This window comes from Clytia hemisphaerica, unplaced genomic scaffold (genome assembly GCF_902728285.1).
Source record: "Clytia hemisphaerica strain Z4C2 unplaced genomic scaffold, Clytia hemisphaerica genome assembly, whole genome shotgun sequence".
Classification (NCBI taxonomy): domain Eukaryota; kingdom Metazoa; phylum Cnidaria; class Hydrozoa; order Leptothecata; family Clytiidae; genus Clytia; species Clytia hemisphaerica.
In genome coordinates, this window is record NW_027104240.1 from 487,033 (window position 1) to 506,303 (window position 19,271).

At 35.7% G+C, this 19,271-nt stretch overlaps 2 protein-coding genes across 2 annotated transcripts; one reads left to right on the plus strand and one right to left on the minus strand.

Annotated features, from left to right (window-relative positions):
* LOC136816287 (NADH dehydrogenase [ubiquinone] flavoprotein 2, mitochondrial-like) lies at window positions 1-896 on the plus strand. Its single transcript, XM_067072616.1, has one exon. The coding sequence runs from the start codon at window positions 45-47 to the stop codon at window positions 774-776; it is 732 nt and encodes a 243-aa protein (XP_066928717.1). The 5' UTR covers window positions 1-44; the 3' UTR covers window positions 777-896.
* Window positions 897-6,647: 5,751 nt separating this feature from the next.
* LOC136816268 (activin receptor type-2B-like) lies at window positions 6,648-17,878 on the minus strand. Its single transcript, XM_067072594.1, has 9 exons — window positions 17,634-17,878; window positions 12,807-12,879; window positions 12,144-12,539; window positions 10,865-11,265; window positions 10,323-10,506; window positions 9,373-9,515; window positions 8,874-9,024; window positions 8,087-8,223; window positions 6,648-7,475 (listed from the first exon to the last, which is right to left on the minus strand). The coding sequence occupies exons 2-9, from the start codon at window positions 12,877-12,879 to the stop codon at window positions 7,230-7,232; spliced, it is 1,731 nt and encodes a 576-aa protein (XP_066928695.1). The 5' UTR covers window positions 17,634-17,878; the 3' UTR covers window positions 6,648-7,229.
* Between the last annotated feature and the right edge of the window lie 1,393 nt (window positions 17,879-19,271).

Here is a 19,271-nt window from a genome sequence, read left to right on the forward strand (position 1 = left end):
GATGTTTAACCAAGTCAATTTATGAAACATAAACAAAGTCCAAGATGGCGAGTCAAGTGGTGAGGAGAGTTTTTGCTGAAATTTCCAAAATTCCAAAAAGAAATTTGTTCATATCTGCACCTGCAGCCTCGGATAAACTATTCGTTCACAGAGATACTGACTACAACAACCCTGACACCCCATTTGACTTCACTGAAGCTAACAAGAAACGTGCTGAAGTGATTATTTCTAACTATCCCAAAGGTCATGAAGCAGCAGCTACAATTCCACTTCTTGATTTGGTACAGCGCCAAATTGGATGGGTACCACTCTCAGGTATGAACTTTGTTGCTAAGATGCTGAATATGCCAGAAATGAGGGTTTATGAAGTTGCAACATTCTACACAATGTTCAATAGAGAACCTGTTGGAAAATACCATGTCCAAATATGTACAACAACTCCATGCATGCTTTGTGATTCTGATTCGATCATGGAAGCTATCCAGAAGAAATTGAAGATTGGTGTTGGTGAAACAACCAAAGATAAATTATTCACCCTTTCAGAAGTAGAATGTTTGGGAGCTTGTGTAAATGCCCCCATGGTTCAAATTAATGATCTTTATTACGAGGACTTGAAACCAAGTGACATTGAGGAAATTCTTGATGATCTGGCTGCTGGACGAACACCAGCACCAGGACCAAGGAATGGAAGATTCACAAGTGAGCCAGCTGGAGGTTTAACCTCATTAACTGAGCCACCAAAAGGCCCTGGATATAAACTACAAGAAGGACTTTAAGAATATTTTTCCTGTAGATTTTTTGTAATAACTTTCAATTTTTACAAGGCTTTATTAAGAAATGCTTGTCCAAACAAAGTGAATGTGATAAAATTTAAGAATAATAATTTTAAAACTGCAGTTGTTTAAAAATCTTTGAACTTTGTTGATTTTAGTCAGTTAGCCACACTAGCGTCCCGCGCACTGCCGGATAGGCTATCTCCCGGAAATTTTGCCGGACCTCAAACAATAACCCATTTACATGTGCGTAATTGTTTTAACTTTAGCGTATAAACAAGGCCTTAAAAATCGAAGCGCTGTCTCGGGAATTGAATGACAAATTTTGGTTGGTTGATTTTGGATGCTGCACGTTTTATTTTGTTTCCAACTTTCAAGTTTTAATTAATATTGTCTTGCGAACTTGATTCAGGTAACTCTCATCTTTGTTGTTGAAATGTATCCTGTAGATGACTGATGTTGTTAGTGTGACTAACTGTTAGTTGTTGGGAAATAAATTTTATTTTACCTAGGTAACAGCTGTGTTGTCACATTCTCCCAAATGACTGCTACAGAACTCTTTTTCTTTTAGTTCCATAAACAGAACATTTTTTATAGCTTTGAAATATTTTGCCTTGATTTGCTGCGAAATTGGGTCATGTCAATTGGATTTTAGGGAAAAAAAGAGTACCCTTCTTCACAAAAAAATGCATAGTGCCAGAAAATTCAATTTCTCTCAACTTCCACAAAAAAAATCTTGAAGAATAGGGTTTTATTCGTCTTTGGGTACGGTTTTATTCGTCTTTGGTACGGTTTTTGTAAAATCAGTCGTATACAGCAGAGGAATGTTAAGACATGGAAAAACAGCTGTTCAAAGTTCAACGATCACTTTTATTGAAAATTCTATTGTAAAAACGTTGATTAGGTCATTAAATAAAAGTCCAGAAAAGACGGGTCGCCATACAAATCGGACGGTTTCTACATGATTTGACGATAAAAATGAAAGTTTGTTTTTCCTTTTTCGTCAATTACTAGTTCAATTTTTAAGAATAAAGAGCAATTTTTTACCAATGTACTTTAGGCGTAGAAACTTTCGCGAGCAGAAACTTTTGCGATTTTCGCGAATTTTGGCCCTTTTCGCGAAAGTAAATGTCTTTAAAAATTCTAGGAAGGGCCATTCGCGAAAGTTTATGCTTGCGAAAAATTCTTGACAAAATAGAAAATCTGTAAAACTTCAAACTTTGAATAAAATGTAACTTTTATGGCACTTTTTAGCCTGCTAAAAGACTAATAAGTCAAAGGACAAATGTTTCAAGCCAACCCAAGAAGTATTTGTGTCTCTAAGCCATTTTTTCATGTGAAAATTCTCAATTTTACGTCTTGATTCGCGAAAGTTTATGTTCGTGAAAAATATTTTTCCGTTAAATTCGCGATAGTAAATGTCGTGAATTTCGCGATTTTTCGTCCTCGCGAAAGTTTCTGCTCGCGAAAGTTTGTACGCCTAAAGTATAGTAAAAGAAATTATTAACGCAATGATAGTAAATTGATTCAATTGTAAAACTGTCAGAAATCGAGTTTGAAGATAAAAATGTTGCTGGGTATGGATGACGTTATATGACGGATTTTTGGTCTTTCATGACCGTTTTAGGGGTTCTAATTGATGAAATATTAAAGACGACTCATATCTTGTTATCAAGTACTTTCCATCCATTCATAATCTTTCAGTTAAAAGTATCGAAATTTATTTTTGAAATATTTTAAAAATTTCTTTGAAGGAGTTAATAGCGAGAATTGACATCATCATTAAATGCCCCAGAAAGGGTAAAAAACTTTTTTACTTTACTTCTCAACTTGTATTGATTGAGGGTTTTTTCTGGTTGTTTTAGAACCCAAAATGAACCTCTCCAAGCCAAATTTCAGTCACTGTTATTTTATGCATCACCAATTCCTTTTTTTGGCCTGGAGAACTTATTTTGACGAGAACTAGTTGTGGCGCGCAGCAAAAATCTTGAACATTTTGATTTTGGCGAATAACAAGCTGAATCTGCTTTTCTATTTTCCCTTATTTGAGCAAATTATAAACAGTCTCTCAATAGGAGACGAGATATTTTTAATACACCTCTGAATGCAGCCGTATACTTTTTCGGTTAGTCCAAAAAGAAAGCAGAGGAAACGTTCCGGAAAGTCAGTTCAATCTTACATTTTCTACAACAACTCAAATGTCTAAAACACTCATTTCAAGCCAACAAACCAATTTACCCTGTCATTCATCAAAATTAGTTCCCTGATACAATCTCTAACTGTTTATTTACTAAGCAGAGTGTCAGTGTCAGTTTTCTAAATCAAATCTTAGCCAATTTTTAAGAGACAAACCAAGGGGGGTCTGTGTACAAAACAGCGGTATGTATCAGTACTTTGCAGCAAATTTCGATTTTACCCAACCCTTTAGTACAAAACTATCCAGCAAACTACACAATACATCCCAACACCCCCTGTACAGTAGTACTATCCAGAAAAGTCCCAAATATTCCCAACATCCCCTGTATAGTACAAAGTACTATCCAGAAAACTCCCAAATATACCCCAACAATTCCCAAATATACCTAAACACCCCTTACCTTAACTGTCTTACTTGCAAACTGTTATAATTTGACCAAAAATATCTACCTTAACGGAAGAAATTTTGGCGGGAATTTAATTTGGCGGATGGCCAAAAAAGTTTTTTCAGAGGGAATTTAATTTGGCGGATGGACGAAAAAACTAAATTTGGCGGGCGCTTAAAAAAATTTAACGTTAAGATGGCGTCAAAACAGCGAAAAAATAGCAAAAACACCTTAAAAGAGATCATATTTTCAAATAGCGAGGTTAAGCAAGAAGCTATCTATTACGTACGGAATCTATTACGTGAGTTTTTAGACTGGATCCGAGGTGTTTTAGCCTGATTCCTAAAGCTTCACGGCATAGAGAAAAAAGAGGTTAAAGCAAAAAAGGCGATCTATTACGTATGACGTAATGTCGATTTTTCCGTATTTCACTTTCGGCCCCTACTTCTGAAATTTTCTACCTCTTTTTTTCTTTTCCAGTTTTCTTGTTGGGGGTTTGGTCTATAAATTCCCCTTACTTTCAATTTTAATCTTAGTTTTTTCCCAAGACAAATGTTTTTCACAAAAATTAAATCTAGACAAGCATAGTAGAGTATTCTATTACTTTTACTATTATTTGTTATTCAACACTTTCGTAAACAAAAAATATGTCATTTGACTTATCATTTCAATGAATTAATATAATATTATGACTTAACATTGCAATAGAAATAATAATTTCATAATTTCATTCCTATAGTTTACATAGGTACCAATAAAAAATTACTGCTTTATTTATAAACAAAAAATAATCTGTAAGAGCATATAGACATTAGTGTACAGTATGTCTTCACCATTACCAATAAAAACACTCTTATAAAAAGTGTGCAAACCTGGTCTCGTGTTTCATATCTGGCAGATGTTCCTTCTTCTGCTTCTTTGCATTTCAAGGTACCGATATCACCTTTTTAGGAAGGGAGATGTCTCTTTAGAATCCAACCAATCAAACCAAACGTTATGACGTTATAATGTTGAAGAAGTTGAAGGATGACCAGTCAGTTAAAATTTTTCAGCAAAGGATTGAGAACTTGAAGCAGTAGCAGTGTCCAGAAGATAAGAGCTTTATATAATTTTGGGGAACGGTTTGAAGTTCAGCGGTTGTGTGACATCAGGTTTTTAGCAGGCTGATTTGTACGTACAATTATAGTCAGATAGTTGATGATGAATGAAGAGCAGGAATTGAAACTCGTTACTTAATTCATAGTTGTAGCAGTTGAAATTGGAAAAATATATAAAGATTTCTTCTGTTTTGCTTCGGGTGGAGGGGTAAATTTCTTTGAGCTTGGCAGAGCGTCTTTTTCGTGTTTGTTGCTTTGGATTGGGTGGGTGACATTATAACTTTGGCTTCTTCGCACTTGATGGTGGCACCACAGAAACACTAAAAAACATGAAAAAGAAATATGGTTACATGCTGTTCATTGTAAAGGTTATTTTGGATGTATTTGGACTTTGAGAGCATATAAAAAGCAAGATAAAAAAGAGAAGAAAAACAAACAGACAAAAGAATAACCAGAAAGAAACTTTCTGTTTGTTTTGGTTTGATAAAAAAGTCAGCAAAGGTTATTTAATTACACTTACATCTTGACCTTCTTTTGAGCAATAAATTCTTTCACTTTGTTTGTTTGCATCATAGTTTCCACAGATGAGATTCAAAAACTTTCTTCTGTCAGCTCAAACTTGTCAGAAGTCAAAAAAAATCTACCAAAGTTTCTTTTCTGTTTACATTTTTTTCGGGTGATTTTTGATCCTAAACGATTCAGCCCAATCTCCGTAAGCTGAATTTCCCTGGATCATGCTTATACAGTCAGGAACAGTCGCCTTATTAGGAGACGCCTCCTGATTAGGAGACCCGTCTCCTAATCAGGAGGTTCACGTCTCCTAATCAGGAGACGGGTGTAATTATCTCGTGAACGAGCAAACTGCGCATGATTTGATTGCTCCCAATGGAAAGAGCACAAAAAATTGATTCCATATGGTGATTTTCAGAAAAATCCACCGGTGGAATCAATCACAATTCTAATAATCCATAAGAACCAATCAGAAGTAAGAATCTGTCTTCTGAACAAAAGCGTCTCAAAAAGAAAAATGGCGGACAAGAAAAAAATCAAGAGGGGCTTCCTTGTAGTGCTTTATATTAGGATTGTGATCGATTGCACCGAGAAATTTTGATAATTTTTTTAAAACTTTACCAATTCGAGGCTGCTCTTTCCATTAAAACTAGTTTCAAAATGCGCGGAAAAGCCTAAAGCCCTTAAAATTGAGATAAAAGTTTTATGTCTCCTAATTAGGAGACGGGTCTCCTAATCAAGCGACCCCAAGCGACCTACATGTCTCCTAATCAGGAGACGTCTCCTAATCAGGAGGCGTCTCCTAATAAGGCGACTGTTCCTGACTGTTATATCCTAATCGATATCTATTACGTGAGATTGGAGAATTTCGCGCAATAGATCCACTCCTCAAACTATGACGTACAGGTCAAATTTCACGGGACAGAGTTAGCCTTGAGATTTGGGCGCTAGCCCGCGAAAAACTCACGTAATAGATTCCGTACGTAATAGATAGCTTCTTGCTTAACCTCGCTAATAGCGAGTTTATGTATTTTTGCACTTTTGAGGACGGTAAAGTGACTGAAGCGATTTGGAAAAACCCGCAGTTCTGACCCGCAAAATCGAGGACGGTAAAAGTGCTGATTTACCGTCGTCCTCAGTTGGTCATGATCTAGCCAAATTAGAACCTTACCGTCTCCGTCGCTGAAAAACACACATACATAAACTCGGTAATGTTTAATTTGGCGGGAATTTAATTTGGCGGATGGCGGAAAAAATAAATTTTGGCGGGAACTTAATTTGGCGGATTTCAGTCAAATCCGCCAAATTTTCTTTCCGCTAAAATTTCTTCCTCTAAGGTAGTGTCCTAGTGTAGTAAACTGTAATGTTGTAATGGCACTATGTGTACTTGATTGTTGTCCCAAACTGCGGAAATAGTAAACAAACAATTTGAAGTTTGACCTTAAAACACAGACACCAAGTAAAAAATCTGAACTTCGACCCTAAACACCCCCTGTATACTACACGGATAGTAAGCAGAACACCCACCCCCTCCCCAGAATACATGCAACTTTTTTGTATGAAGGTAATGTCATAGTGGAATATCTACAACACCAAAAATATTTGTACACGAAATTTTAATTTTAATTTTATATTCTTCAGTTCTATCTATAAGAAATTTCTAAAAGCAAAGTGAAAGGAAAAAATTGTGTGATGGCGTCTTACTTTTTATAAAAAAATTACAAAAACAAATCTATTTCTTAACACTATTTATACTATTTATACGCAGGACTATTAAACTAAAAAGTCCTCCACTTACTTTAATATTTACAATGTTGGCAATAAAAATGTTACCATCTACATGCTAAAATTTCTATGGTACATCGCAAAGAAAAACTCTGGCAACACTCATGACCGTATCGCGGGCATGTTTCAATTATATTGTTCGGTTGTTCTCACTCTTTTTATAAGAAACCGAAGATACTTTTTTAAAAGGAACAGAACAAGCGAATAAGAAACAGAAGAAGCAATTCAGATGAGATGAAGTTTTCATAAGATACTTTCATAATTGGTCATTTGAATTTGAAGTAATAAAAATGACGCGTTCTTTAGAATGGGTGACAAATTTGTGTAAACTGCTAAATTGTTCCTAGTCCTTGTTTCGATTATACTAATGAGTGACACTGCTATTTTGAATATTTCTTGGAAAAAAGAAATTATAATAAGGTAAAAACAGAGGAAATTTGAGTTGTTTACTCAAAAAAAAATAAAGACACCGTCAATTTTCATCAACTTTTGACCGTAGTAACCAACTTTGGATCATAAACGTCACTACGTGAACTGGGAACTACTAAGTCAGTATTTTGACTAATCAACATTAAGCATTCTCTGGACGAATTCGAAGAGTCGTGGTAACTATTTTGTTCAGAATCAATCATTTGTTTGAGGCGATTCAAAACACACGAGGGCGTCAAACGGGCGTCCGCCTCCTGATCCCAACATTCAGTAATTGTCTGCTTCAATAATTCCAAAGCCTGAAAAAGCAAAAAAAAATTCAAATTTGAATAAATTGGGTTGAGATACACAGTACTAAATAACTGTATCCCCCCCCCAGTTTAATACAATCGCCAGTTTGTTAGTTCTTTATTTATCATCGTTTCTTGGGAAAATCCACACAATGTCAAAAAAAATAAACTCTATTTTCTGTACATTTTCAATCGTCAAAGAATAACACCGCTTCCAAATATCCAGTCTCTGTCAAAATGTTTAAAACCCCAGAATGGTGAGTATTTTTGAAGGCAAGCTGACTCAGCTTACTACTGTCAAAATAAGTATTTTATAGAATTTAAGCTTTAGATGGAGAACGAGTAAATCTTTTTATGAGAGTGAGACTAATTACAACCCCTTCAGTGTCACTGCCATCATCATGAGATCAGCAGATTTTTACAGTCCCCAGTACCGGTGAGTTTGAACACAACTCATGCCACCTTTCTTTGACCCCACCAATATAAAAGGAGAGTTAAAAGCACCTGCACATCGGAAATCAAAAACTATTTTTAAAATTTGAATTTATGGCCAGCAGCGTTTTTAGTAGTGGTTTATTGCAAAAATAAGGTACAGCTAATAACGAGAAAATTTTACTAACCATATTGTTTTGAATCCATTGTGAAGGGAATTGCGGTCGATATTGTTTGACACAAACGTAACCATGCACTTTGTTGACGGATGGACCAGACCCTAATTCCTCTTCGAACGGTAAAAGACATTCTGGAACTTCACCATCTGTTGAAAGAAAATAAGAGCAAACTATATAAAAATGTCTTTGATTGCCAAAACAAGTGTTACGAACGATTAAAAAGGCTTTGCAGACTCTAAAACACTCCATTTCTTAGGAAAATTGACAAAAATGGTGAAGATAAGAACATTTTTAGACCCAAAACTCAGAAAGTTAAGAATATCCAAAGGCTTCAAAAAATTTTGGATATTCTTTTAAAAAACGTGTGGATTCATGTAAAATCATTCAAAGAATGTTTCGATAATCAACAGTTCGATTTAAAGAACAGGTACAAAAAAAGGGTTGGTCTGTCAAAGTTTTTCTACATACTCCCATCGGCATCTTGTCTAAAACTTTACTTAATACTTTCAGGAGTGGGGAACTTCTCTAAGCTTACGTAATGTTTTAAGGCCTTAAGTAGAGTTTGCTTACGTTCAAAAAGTTTTGAACGGAAGGAAAAGTCACGTAAGACCCTCTTAATCAATAAAAAATCTACGTAATTTCGGGAAATTTCCAAAAGATAGCCTTACGAACGATTTTCCGCAAGGTCTTAAGTAAGGTTTTACGTGCACGTGAAAACAGCTTTAAAAAAGCATGCATACAAATGTAAAAATTCAAACTTCTAGATTTTGTGAACTGCAATTCTTAAAAAACATACCTATGTCAATAATATCTCTACATCTGCGACTCAATTCCCACAACAATAAAGCTAGACCGTAACAGTCAGCTTGTTTGAATGCTGTCACCCAATCACGTTGCATAATGGATCCGTCAAGCATTTCAGGTGCCATGTAACGAGGTGAGCCAACCTGTCGTGAAAAAATAAAATAGGAGTAAAAGACAACCTCGTCCCCGTGTATCCAAAGCTTTATTTACGTTAATGAAGGTCGCCAGAGCATAATTTTACACGTTTTAAACTAGATAATACTAAAGTATTATGGGAGTTAGCTTTTACTCCCGTGTGATCCAAAAGAAAAGAAATTGAAGAAATAATCTGTGACAGTCGATAAGTACATCTCATCTCTTCTTCTAATCTAAGGAGCCTTTACGAAGCGCATAATATACAGAAAATCAGAAGATGATGGATTCTTCACACAACAGCACCCAAAAACTCCAATAAGATCTATTAAAAAACGTTTATAAAATTTTGCACTTACAAGAGGAAATTTTCCATTCAAATATTTTCCTTTCAACCGTAGAGCGTAACCAAAATCCGCCAGAACGCAGGTGCCATCTTTTTTCATTAACACGTTACGACTTGTCAAGTCACGATGAGCAATGCTGACTTTCGACGAACCATCTATTATACAAAAAGTGAAGATTATAGGGATTTCATTTTAGTTACTAATTTGAGTCGTTATTCAATAAAGTACTCGATAACATATGAATATAATATATAATAATAAATAGAAATATCTGACTGATTTGGCAAGGCTCTACATTTTCGTCTATAATGGTTCTCCTTAAAGTTAACTTTCCAAAATTAAATATTCTACAGTTGTTTCTGCTCGCCAAAGTTAGTCCTTAGCAAAATAAGTTCCCTTTTAAGCGTGCATTTACACCAATCATCAATCACCAGCCGTTTTACAAAAATCAGGTTTAGCTTTTTAATATCTAGATTTTCTTTCATGTGCCAAATCACAAATTTTCAGCTGATCTTAGAGCAGAGATTTTGAAAATAAAATCTTTTAGACTATCAAATATTATTCATACAGTTTCCAAAATTTTTTTGAAGTAAAATTTGGAAAGTTGAATCACAATGTGAGCTCCAAAGAGAGCATGATCATGAAGTTAACTAAGTAAAACTACAGTTGACGCTCTCTAATTCGATTATCAAGGAGAATACGATTCGTATCGAATAGTAGAGCGTCGTTTATGAAAGTTTCTTATTGACGGCGACTTTTAATATTACTGTAAAGGAAGAAATTTTGGCGGGGTGAAAATTTGGCGGATTTGGTCAAAATCCGCAAAATTAAGTTCCCGCCAAATTTAATTTTTTCCGTCATCCGCCTAATTAAATTCCCGCTAGATTAAATTCCCGCCAAAATTAATTAATTTCTTTAATGTACGTCGAACAATGAGAGTCAATTGTACTAATGTTGCTTACCTTTATTGGTTTCTCTGTGTAAGAATGATAAACCTTTGGAAATACAACAAGCCAGTCGTATCATTTGAACCCATGATAATGTATTGTTACGAAGGTAATTAAGAAGTGATCCTTGTGTGTAATATTCCATTACGATGATTCCTTCAAAGCCGAAATCTTGTGGTATTCGTTCACTGGTGATAAACTACAAAAGAAAGTTGTTACCAATTAACCTAGAAATTGGTACAGGCCTGACATACCTTACCATGTGGGATTAAGTAGGCTTCCTCTCTTAATTTAGAGCTAAAATCAGCTCATTTTAAAAAGCCAATATTTCTGATAAAATTAATCTCTTAAACAATCAGGCAGTCAAAATACAGTTATAACTCGGAAGCAAAAGTTTTCTTGACCAAGGTATAACGTGCTTTAGTCTTTGCGTCCATAACTAATCCAGTATATAAAGGTTAAAATGACTGGTATCAAAGTGCACACTGCTTGATTAAAAGGAATATCTCCTTTGATAAATAATAGAGGCTGATGATTACAAATGAAGGAAATCAAACCTTGGCAACATTAGGGTGTTCTCCAAGTAGCTCATAAATTTCTTTCTCATTTGTCCATTGGTTTTTACTGCGTGGTTGATAAATCTTCACTGAAACTTCTTTCCCGTCTAACGTTGCCAGTCGGACAGCACTAATGGTTCCTTGGTGAATTAGATTCCCTCTCATGATGTTATCTAGAGCTTCATCTGACATTGTTTTAGGACTTGGTAATAACAATTCAGTACGCATCATCAACGATTGGTTATCACGGTTCGGCTGCCGTCGTCTTTTACTAATTTTGTGTGTAGTGTAAACAACAGCAAAACAAAACACAATCAGAAAGAATGTCACAGAGGATATGATCGCTGTCAGAAACATGGTCGAGTTCTTGGTTTTCTCTTGTTTCGATTTCGGCTCTAAAGCTGTGAAAAATAATTTGAAGATGCTTTGATAGTACATGCTATAATGTAGTATGACCTAGTAAAACTATCAGTTTTTTTAAAGTCTGTCTCAATAAAATTTGCAGTGGAGACAAGAAATCTCAGAACTTTTGATGGAATTCAAATTCATTAGCGGTTTTGTGCTCGTTAAAAAGATAATCCGAAGTAGAATATTATCAAAAAGAAAAAAAATTAAAAAGATTGGATAATAAAGATTGAAAATGAAGTAGAAGAAATTCAAATTCTTCAATAATTGTGCTAAAGTTTATCACTAAGTGACTTCGAAAACCATCAAAAAGAAGAAGAATGGTCAATTTCACTTTGTAAATATAATTTTGCCTTTCAATGTAAAGCGGTTTAATTTATTTTAAAGTTTCATTTAAAGGTTTTGTTTTTAAATAAGAGCGATATTGTTTGCTTACTCATCCTTTTTAATTCACAAGCTTATTCACATTGGGTTGACATGGATGTGGAGCAAGATTAGTCAGAAAAAGGAAAAGAAAAATATTTTTTGCTTATATCAGCATAATATAACAATGGGCAGACACTGTCCTGATATGAAATATGTCTGATATGAAACGGGAACACTTATGTAAAAACAAAACCTTTAATCTATTTCGAATTATAGGCTCAATTTTAGCTGCGAATAAAGCAGAAATTTGTTCCCTGTAGGTATCAGTGTGATAACATTACTAACCAGCCAGTCAAACCCTAGAGCTGAAACTTTGCGAGTAGGCCAAAATTTTAATAAACTGACTTACTTACTCTTGGAATGTTGATGCCAGTTCGTTTATACAAACTCACTGATAGTATTTTTAAAGTTAATATGGGGAAGATTCAAGAAAGAGTTTACAACTTACTGGTCTCAGGCCATTGCGTCTGTGGATTGGTGACCAACAGTTTATTACAGTTGTTTCCTCTGCAGCAACAATATAAATATTGGCGATTAGAGTCTTTTTGCACATAAGCTGTCAACTTCTGTAGGTAGCAAAATCCAGTTAGATCAGGTTTTTTAGGACACACCATATCTTTGTAGAGTTTCTTATTTTTGGAAAACGTTGGAAGACAACCTTTATATTCTCTTTCTTCCACCCACCCGGTAGACGGTTGGTGTTTGTATAATCTTAGAGCCACACAACTTGAATCTTCTGGACAAAATGTTGTTCTACTTATTGAAGTACCCCCATTCCGATTTGTGTATTTGCAGGAAATCTGTTTTGGTGATGTTCTTTTCAGGCTTCCAATCGTGACCAAGGCTAGAAATATATTAAATAATATAAATATTGATCCAATACAAATTTCAAATTCTATTTATTCTGCCTGATTGGATGGAAATTTACAGGGCAAGGTGGCTAGGTGTGTGAAATATTCAATTGAAATGAGTGGTCAGTACTAAAGAAGAATGATTGAACAAAGGACATTACTGTAGGCGTTGGACAGCAAGGATATAAGTTTGACAAATAAAGTGTATGTCAAGTAAGACCCTGAAGTTTGAATAAAAGGAGACATAATAAGTAACTTACAATCCAAATTAGAGTTCCCTTGTGTTTTAACCATGGCTATCAGTAGTGATATTTTGAATAATTCAAGCAACATCTAGTAAAGAAAATAAACAGAATGACTTTTGATGATTAATAATTAAATGGACTCAACAGCTTCATGGACGGTTGGAAGTGAAGAGTGTCCATCACTTGCAGTTTTGAAAAAATTAAGAAAGGTGGGGATGAGAGATTTTTTGTAGAAGGTGGGAAGTTTGTAGAAAGGGGGAAGTTTTCAGAATGGGGGATTGAACTGTCAGTGGTGTGTATTTTTTTGTGTTTTCCCAAATTAAATTAGATTTCAGATTTTTGATTTACAATTCAATGTTTTATTTCAAGTTAAAAAAATCTGAATCTGAAAATCCAGTGTATTTTTGCACCGGGTTACTGCAGTACTTTTGATTTCAAACAATTGCAAATACAACAGCAAGTTTATGTTTTTGCAATTTTAAAAAAGGACGTCAGATTGACTGAAGTGATATGGAATAGACTGCACCTATCAACCCTTAGCAAGGCGGACAGCTTTTAAGAGGACTGGTAATGAATTTACAAGGAATATTTGTTTTCAGTACATGGCATTTTTAGGCTACAGCAGAATAAGACGGAATTTAAGTAGTGCCCTTGGCACAATATTGTCACCTCATATTTATTTGCGAATCTCAAGCTAATCATTTTCAAAGTGTTCGATATTCTTCAAAGGAAAAACGTCAGAAAAACCCATTAACCAAAAGATGTATTTTGTGGTTGAGAATTGCTCCTGTGAAGATGAATTTGACATTGTCATTACATTTTTTTGGAAGGCCAAAAAACTCTAACTTTGATCTTCCTGAAGTTATTGAGGCTAAAATCTTTAAAAAGCTGGTAAAATCGTAATCCTGGAATATTGAATTTCCACCTACACTAAAATGTCTAATGACAATCGAACCAATCTAACATTACCCAGAATTTTAAGGTTTGATTGAAATTTGATTGCATTCAACAATCAAATTTCAATTTCAATTTCAATTCATTGCGCTCAATTTGGTTAGATCCTCGATTCTGTTTGATTTAGGTTGTCAATTTCGTTTGATTGAGATCGTCTGGAAACATGTTTTCGTAGCCAGGTTTCTGAGACTCAAGTCAAGACTGGCTGTTGGAGGGGCAAATAATCCCAGACAATGTCAATTGAACAAGTTTGAATGAAAATCGCAATCTAACCAATTCCAGACGGTACTAATCGAGAAATTTGATTATCGAAGTAATCGTTAATGATCGAAGTAATCGAACAACCACTTATCGATTAACAATCAATTATGTCAAGTACCAAAATTTCAAAAAAATTATGAGTATTCAATCACTTTCTTAACAACCCTTCAAAGACGTTGGCGTGGTCAAACGCCGTAAGCAATAAGCTGATCACTCATATATATTTAGTAAGATAGGCCAATGTTAACAGATCTTTCAGGAAAACAAGCCAATGAAAGTTAACGATTTTCCCGCGGCACATTTCGATTGGCTGATATTAACGTAACGGGTTTCTAACATGGCAGTTAGTCACACTAGGAAATTAAGCTTTCAGAAAAAATAACATCAGTCATCTACAGGATGTATTTGCAACAACAAGGATGAGAGTTACCTGAATCAAGTTTGCAAGACAATTAATTAAAACTTGAAAGTTTGAAACAAAATAAAACGTGCAGCAGCCAAAATCAACTAACAAAAATTTGTGATTCAATTCCCGAGACAACGCTTCGATTCTTAAGGCCTTGTTTATACGCTAAAGTAAAAACAATTCCGCACATGTAAAAGGGTCAGTGTTTGAGGTCCGGCAAAATTCCCGGGAAAAAGCCTGTCCGGCAATGCGCAGATCTAGGTGGGTTCCGTCTCCCCCGTAGATCTTTTTCTTGGGAAGTTGATCTTCAAATTAGTTCTCAAGGTTGGCTTGGCTCAAATTTTTTCACCTATGCTCAAATTTTAGGCAATTTTTCATAGTTTTTGAGAATGTTAATTTCATTAAAAAGCGCCGGGTTATTTTTTCATGAATCCCTTTAGAAGTTTTGCGGCGCATTTTTTTGCTTGAGAGTCAGGTAAACGATATAGCGCTTTCGCAGCATTAATCTTTGATACGCATTTTGGCGGGACGCTAGCATGGTAGTAAAGTAGGGATAATTTCATTAAACTTGTTTTTTTGATGGCGGAAGGAGGCTTTGTCAAGCTTTTTCAAGTTAAGTGAATCAATCTACTTTTAAAACATGTTCGGGCCAATGTGGTTTTATTTGTGGTCCGAACATGGCCCGAACATGGCCCGAACATGTTCAGGCCATGCCGTGGGTTGTTTACTCCATATACTGTACATTACTTTCCCTCAGCCAAAACATGGCCAGAACATGTTAGGGCCATGCTGTGGGTCGTTTACTCCATATACTGTACATTACTTTCCCTCAGCCAATAAAAACAGGATAAATTATCTTGTCTCTAGGTAACTTCTGTGGAGTAATTAGTTATTCAAAAGACCTTCGCGTTCGCCAAAACAACTACCGTCAACTGCTCTAACTTGGGACGATTGGTCGAAACATGGGACTATTACATATCTGGTCTGTATTTTCACTTACTGTAAAATTGAAAGAGAAATCTTGCATTTTTAAATACGCCGTTCCTTAACTCAAATCAAATGACTTTGGAAGTTCGGTGAAATGGTGGCTGAATTGCCGTCCCATGTTTTGTCAGATAGTCCCAAGTTAGAGCAGTGGACGGTATGTAATCAAAAACGACCAAATAATTTCGATTCAATTGTTGAACACAATCGAATCTCAATCAAATAGCGATATAGGGTAATATTCAATTGTGTTTAATTGTGTTCATATGGCTGGAGCTAGCTTAACTTTCAGGGGCCGCGGCACCGGGGGGCCACCCGGGCCTGCCTTGGCCCGACGACATTTTTTCAAAGAAAAAAGAAAATTTACTAATCAAGCCAAATTTTGTTTAGTAACGTTAAAACAAACCTGTTTTAGGTGATCTAAAAGGACTAAAATTCAAAAATTTTCGGCCGTTGGCGCCAACCATGGTGGCGCCTCCTTCATTACCATTGGTCGTGGCTTCTTCGTAAAGACGAAAGACAGATCTGGACTTATTTCGTACTTTCCAGTCTTTTGTTCGTAGTTTTTCTGACTTTCTGGTTCTGTGTCAGTTATTTACTATGTTTTCTAACTTACTGAATGACTTACCGACAGATCGCCACCGGTGGGATTCGAACCCACTAAATGCAAAGTTCCGATGTTTTGAAACCCAATGCCTTATCCACTGCGCCACGGATTCATGCCGAAAGTGTGTTTCTGATGGCTACTTATATTGTACAAACTACAGACCAGACTGTATTGAGAGAAAATCACAAAAGACTGCTTTTTTCGAGCTCCAACCCTATAACCCTAACTGATAATAACCCAATTCCTAGCCAATCTGATACGTAACCAAACCACACCCATACCCAACCCTACCAGTTACATCAATATGCCTTCTTACCTGTCTTTAAAAATATAAATAAAAGTAATCACGGAAAAGGACGCAAAAAAAAAAAGACATAAGTGTGAGAACAGAGTAATCAAACTCGTTAGAAAAAGTACCATTAGAAGTCATAAAAAATCAACCTGAATAAATGCAATCGAAATCCCAGAGAACTTCATAATTCCCCAAACAACATTACATTACTATGTCAAACTCCGATTACATAAATTTTACAATTACGTCAGAGTAGACTACGCTCGCCACCGAAGAGGTTTATTTGGAAAGGGTAATTACATTTTATTGTTCGCTTCTTTTTTAAAGATTGGCCGGGTTGGAAAAGTATGAATTTCTTTGTACATATTTTACCTACCCCAAATATTTAGGAGGCTGAGTTTTTAAACAAATGGTCAAGTTGAAATGAACGATAAATGTATCAAGGTCTGTTTTATTTACCCCCTGGTGACTTAACAAAAGAGACTTAACTCGATGTTACAATCCAATTATTGAAAGTTTGTCTCGGCCTTTTTATAATGAGCGAGACATACGTTCTCTGATTACGCAATTTTCATATTGACATTTTCGAGGCATTTTGATGTAACTGCCTACCAGGTCGCCTACAGGTCCTGACACTATTCCCGCATGCCGGATCCGAAAAATAGGTACATGTCTTTCGCTTTTACAAAGAAGCCTTCACCATTACCATTAGGCGGTCATCGAAAAAATGCTCTGTTCGCGTCGCAACAGGTGTTAAAAATGCATGCGGGCGGACGGGCGGTCAAAAACATTCCCGGGTTTTTTTAATCACGCCAGTAACTCAGGGGCGGGTGGTAACGCGAGCAAAACAATTTTTCGATGGTCGTCAGAGCAATTGAGAAAAAAGCTATACTTTAAAAGAACAAATTGCTTTTCCCAGATTCTTTCCGCATCTCCGCACCGGATAATCAGCGGAAAATTTGATGCGGGCGGGTGACGCGAATAGAACAATTTTTCGATGAACGCCTTAGTATATCATATTATGTCATGGCCCTATCACTTTCAAAATGGAGCCGCGGCCCCTGAACTTAAACACACCTTGGAACCTTAAAAATCCCCTATATTTTAAGACAATGTATAAAATTCAAATGCTGGGGAGGGAAAGGAAGCCATTTTGAATTTGGTCTTTATGAAACACTAAAGAAAAAAACAAACCAAAATTTTTAATTAAACTGCTATTTGGTTAATTCTCCAGCTGTTTATCATGATGAAATGATATAAATAGCAATCTATGAGACAAAATCATTGGGGAATGTTAACATTCAAACAAGAAATAATCACATGACGTGTAAAACTTACTGTTGTATCGTTTTCCAAAAAGGTTCGTTTTTTCTTGGACTTTGTACAGACAAATCCTTGAAATTCGACTTCAAACTTCTTTTAAATGTCCTTCAATCGCTAAGAAAAGAAGACAGCACTTCTAGAGAATTTTATCCAACGATCTGAGAACCTTCTTTCGAGCTTTCCAACCTGGAATTTGCCAAGAAAAACACAAAACTCATCCCTTTTTTCGACTCCACTAGCTTTTTCATGTCTATCCGACAATTGTTTGCCGATATCAAACTTCGAGACAATTTCCAGAATTATAAAGAACATTTGAGCCACGTGGTATCAATGTCTGGCCAGGCTAAATATCAACAAAAATGTTATTAATCACGTGATCTTATTTCAAGTTTTTTTCGCCACTTACTCAGACAAGACAGCATAAAAGATCTATTGTCTGAAGCAAACAATTAAGAATGTCTGAGAGAGCACTGAAGCCAGAAGATTATCAGTGTCACGCGAAGCGGTCTTTTGTTGTTGCCAATTTTGCATAAAATTTACGGCAGGGGACCGATGAAGGGGGTTGGCAACATTCTTTGTTCTTACTTTACTACACCCTTAGTGCACTTTCTTGTAATATTGCGACCCTTACAGTACACTTTGGGAAGCCTGAAAACGTAATTGGCACACACGGTGGGTCACATACATTGCTTACCTTGAGTATCCACCCGGGGGGGGGGTACTTAGGCAAAAATAGGTGCTGGGTATGTGCGGATACGGTATGGGTCGGTTTTTTCACCTTTTAAAGACTCTCTGAGGGTCGAAAAATTCACGATTGTTGGAAATTATTTTGATTTCGAGAGAAAAAAATGTAAAAAAGTCTCTCTAATCTAAGAGGGTCACCTTTTCAGTAAATTTCAATCGGGTCGGTTTTCGGAGGTCCCGTCCACACATACCCCTCATCTGCCAACCCGAGTAGTATCCGTTGGCAACGCAGGCTGCTAGCATTCTTCTGATTAAGTCTTTATAAACTCTGATTATCACGTTAATATTTGATTTAACCAAATTATGTTACCCTTTGAAAAGGGGGGGGGGTAAATTGCAAAAGATCTCCAGAAAAGAGACCCGTTTTAAAGGCCTAAACCCCCTGAGAAAATTATTTTAAGATGTACAAATGTTTCAAAAACAATTTTTATGTAGTTTCGAAGTCCTTAGCCTAACTTAGAAATTTGAACACTTATTTTAAAAATTTTTCATTATGGTGGCCCGAAAAGAAAGCCGGTTTCTGACATTTAGGCGGTTCACCCCTGCGAAGATTCAGAAAAGAGAAGTAAGTTTTTCAAGGTGAAATTGTGCATATGATGGGATATGATTCCTTAAAAAGAAATTATACGGTGTTATATACACCCGACTCGTCTGAAACTGATGTCAGCAAAATTTTAATAAAAGAGTCTTTTCAAATTTGTAAATAAAATGAAAAAAAAATCTTGCTCCACATTTTTCTTTATTCATTACAACAAAAGATTCTATTTATTTCAATCTGCTGAATCAACATACATTATAACTATGTAAAAGGTCAATGGCTTTAAAGAGTGTCTCTATGAAATGAGCGGAGTAGTTTTTGAATAAAGTCCTTCTGTATCCTGTAATTCGAAATGTTAAAATTTCATCAGA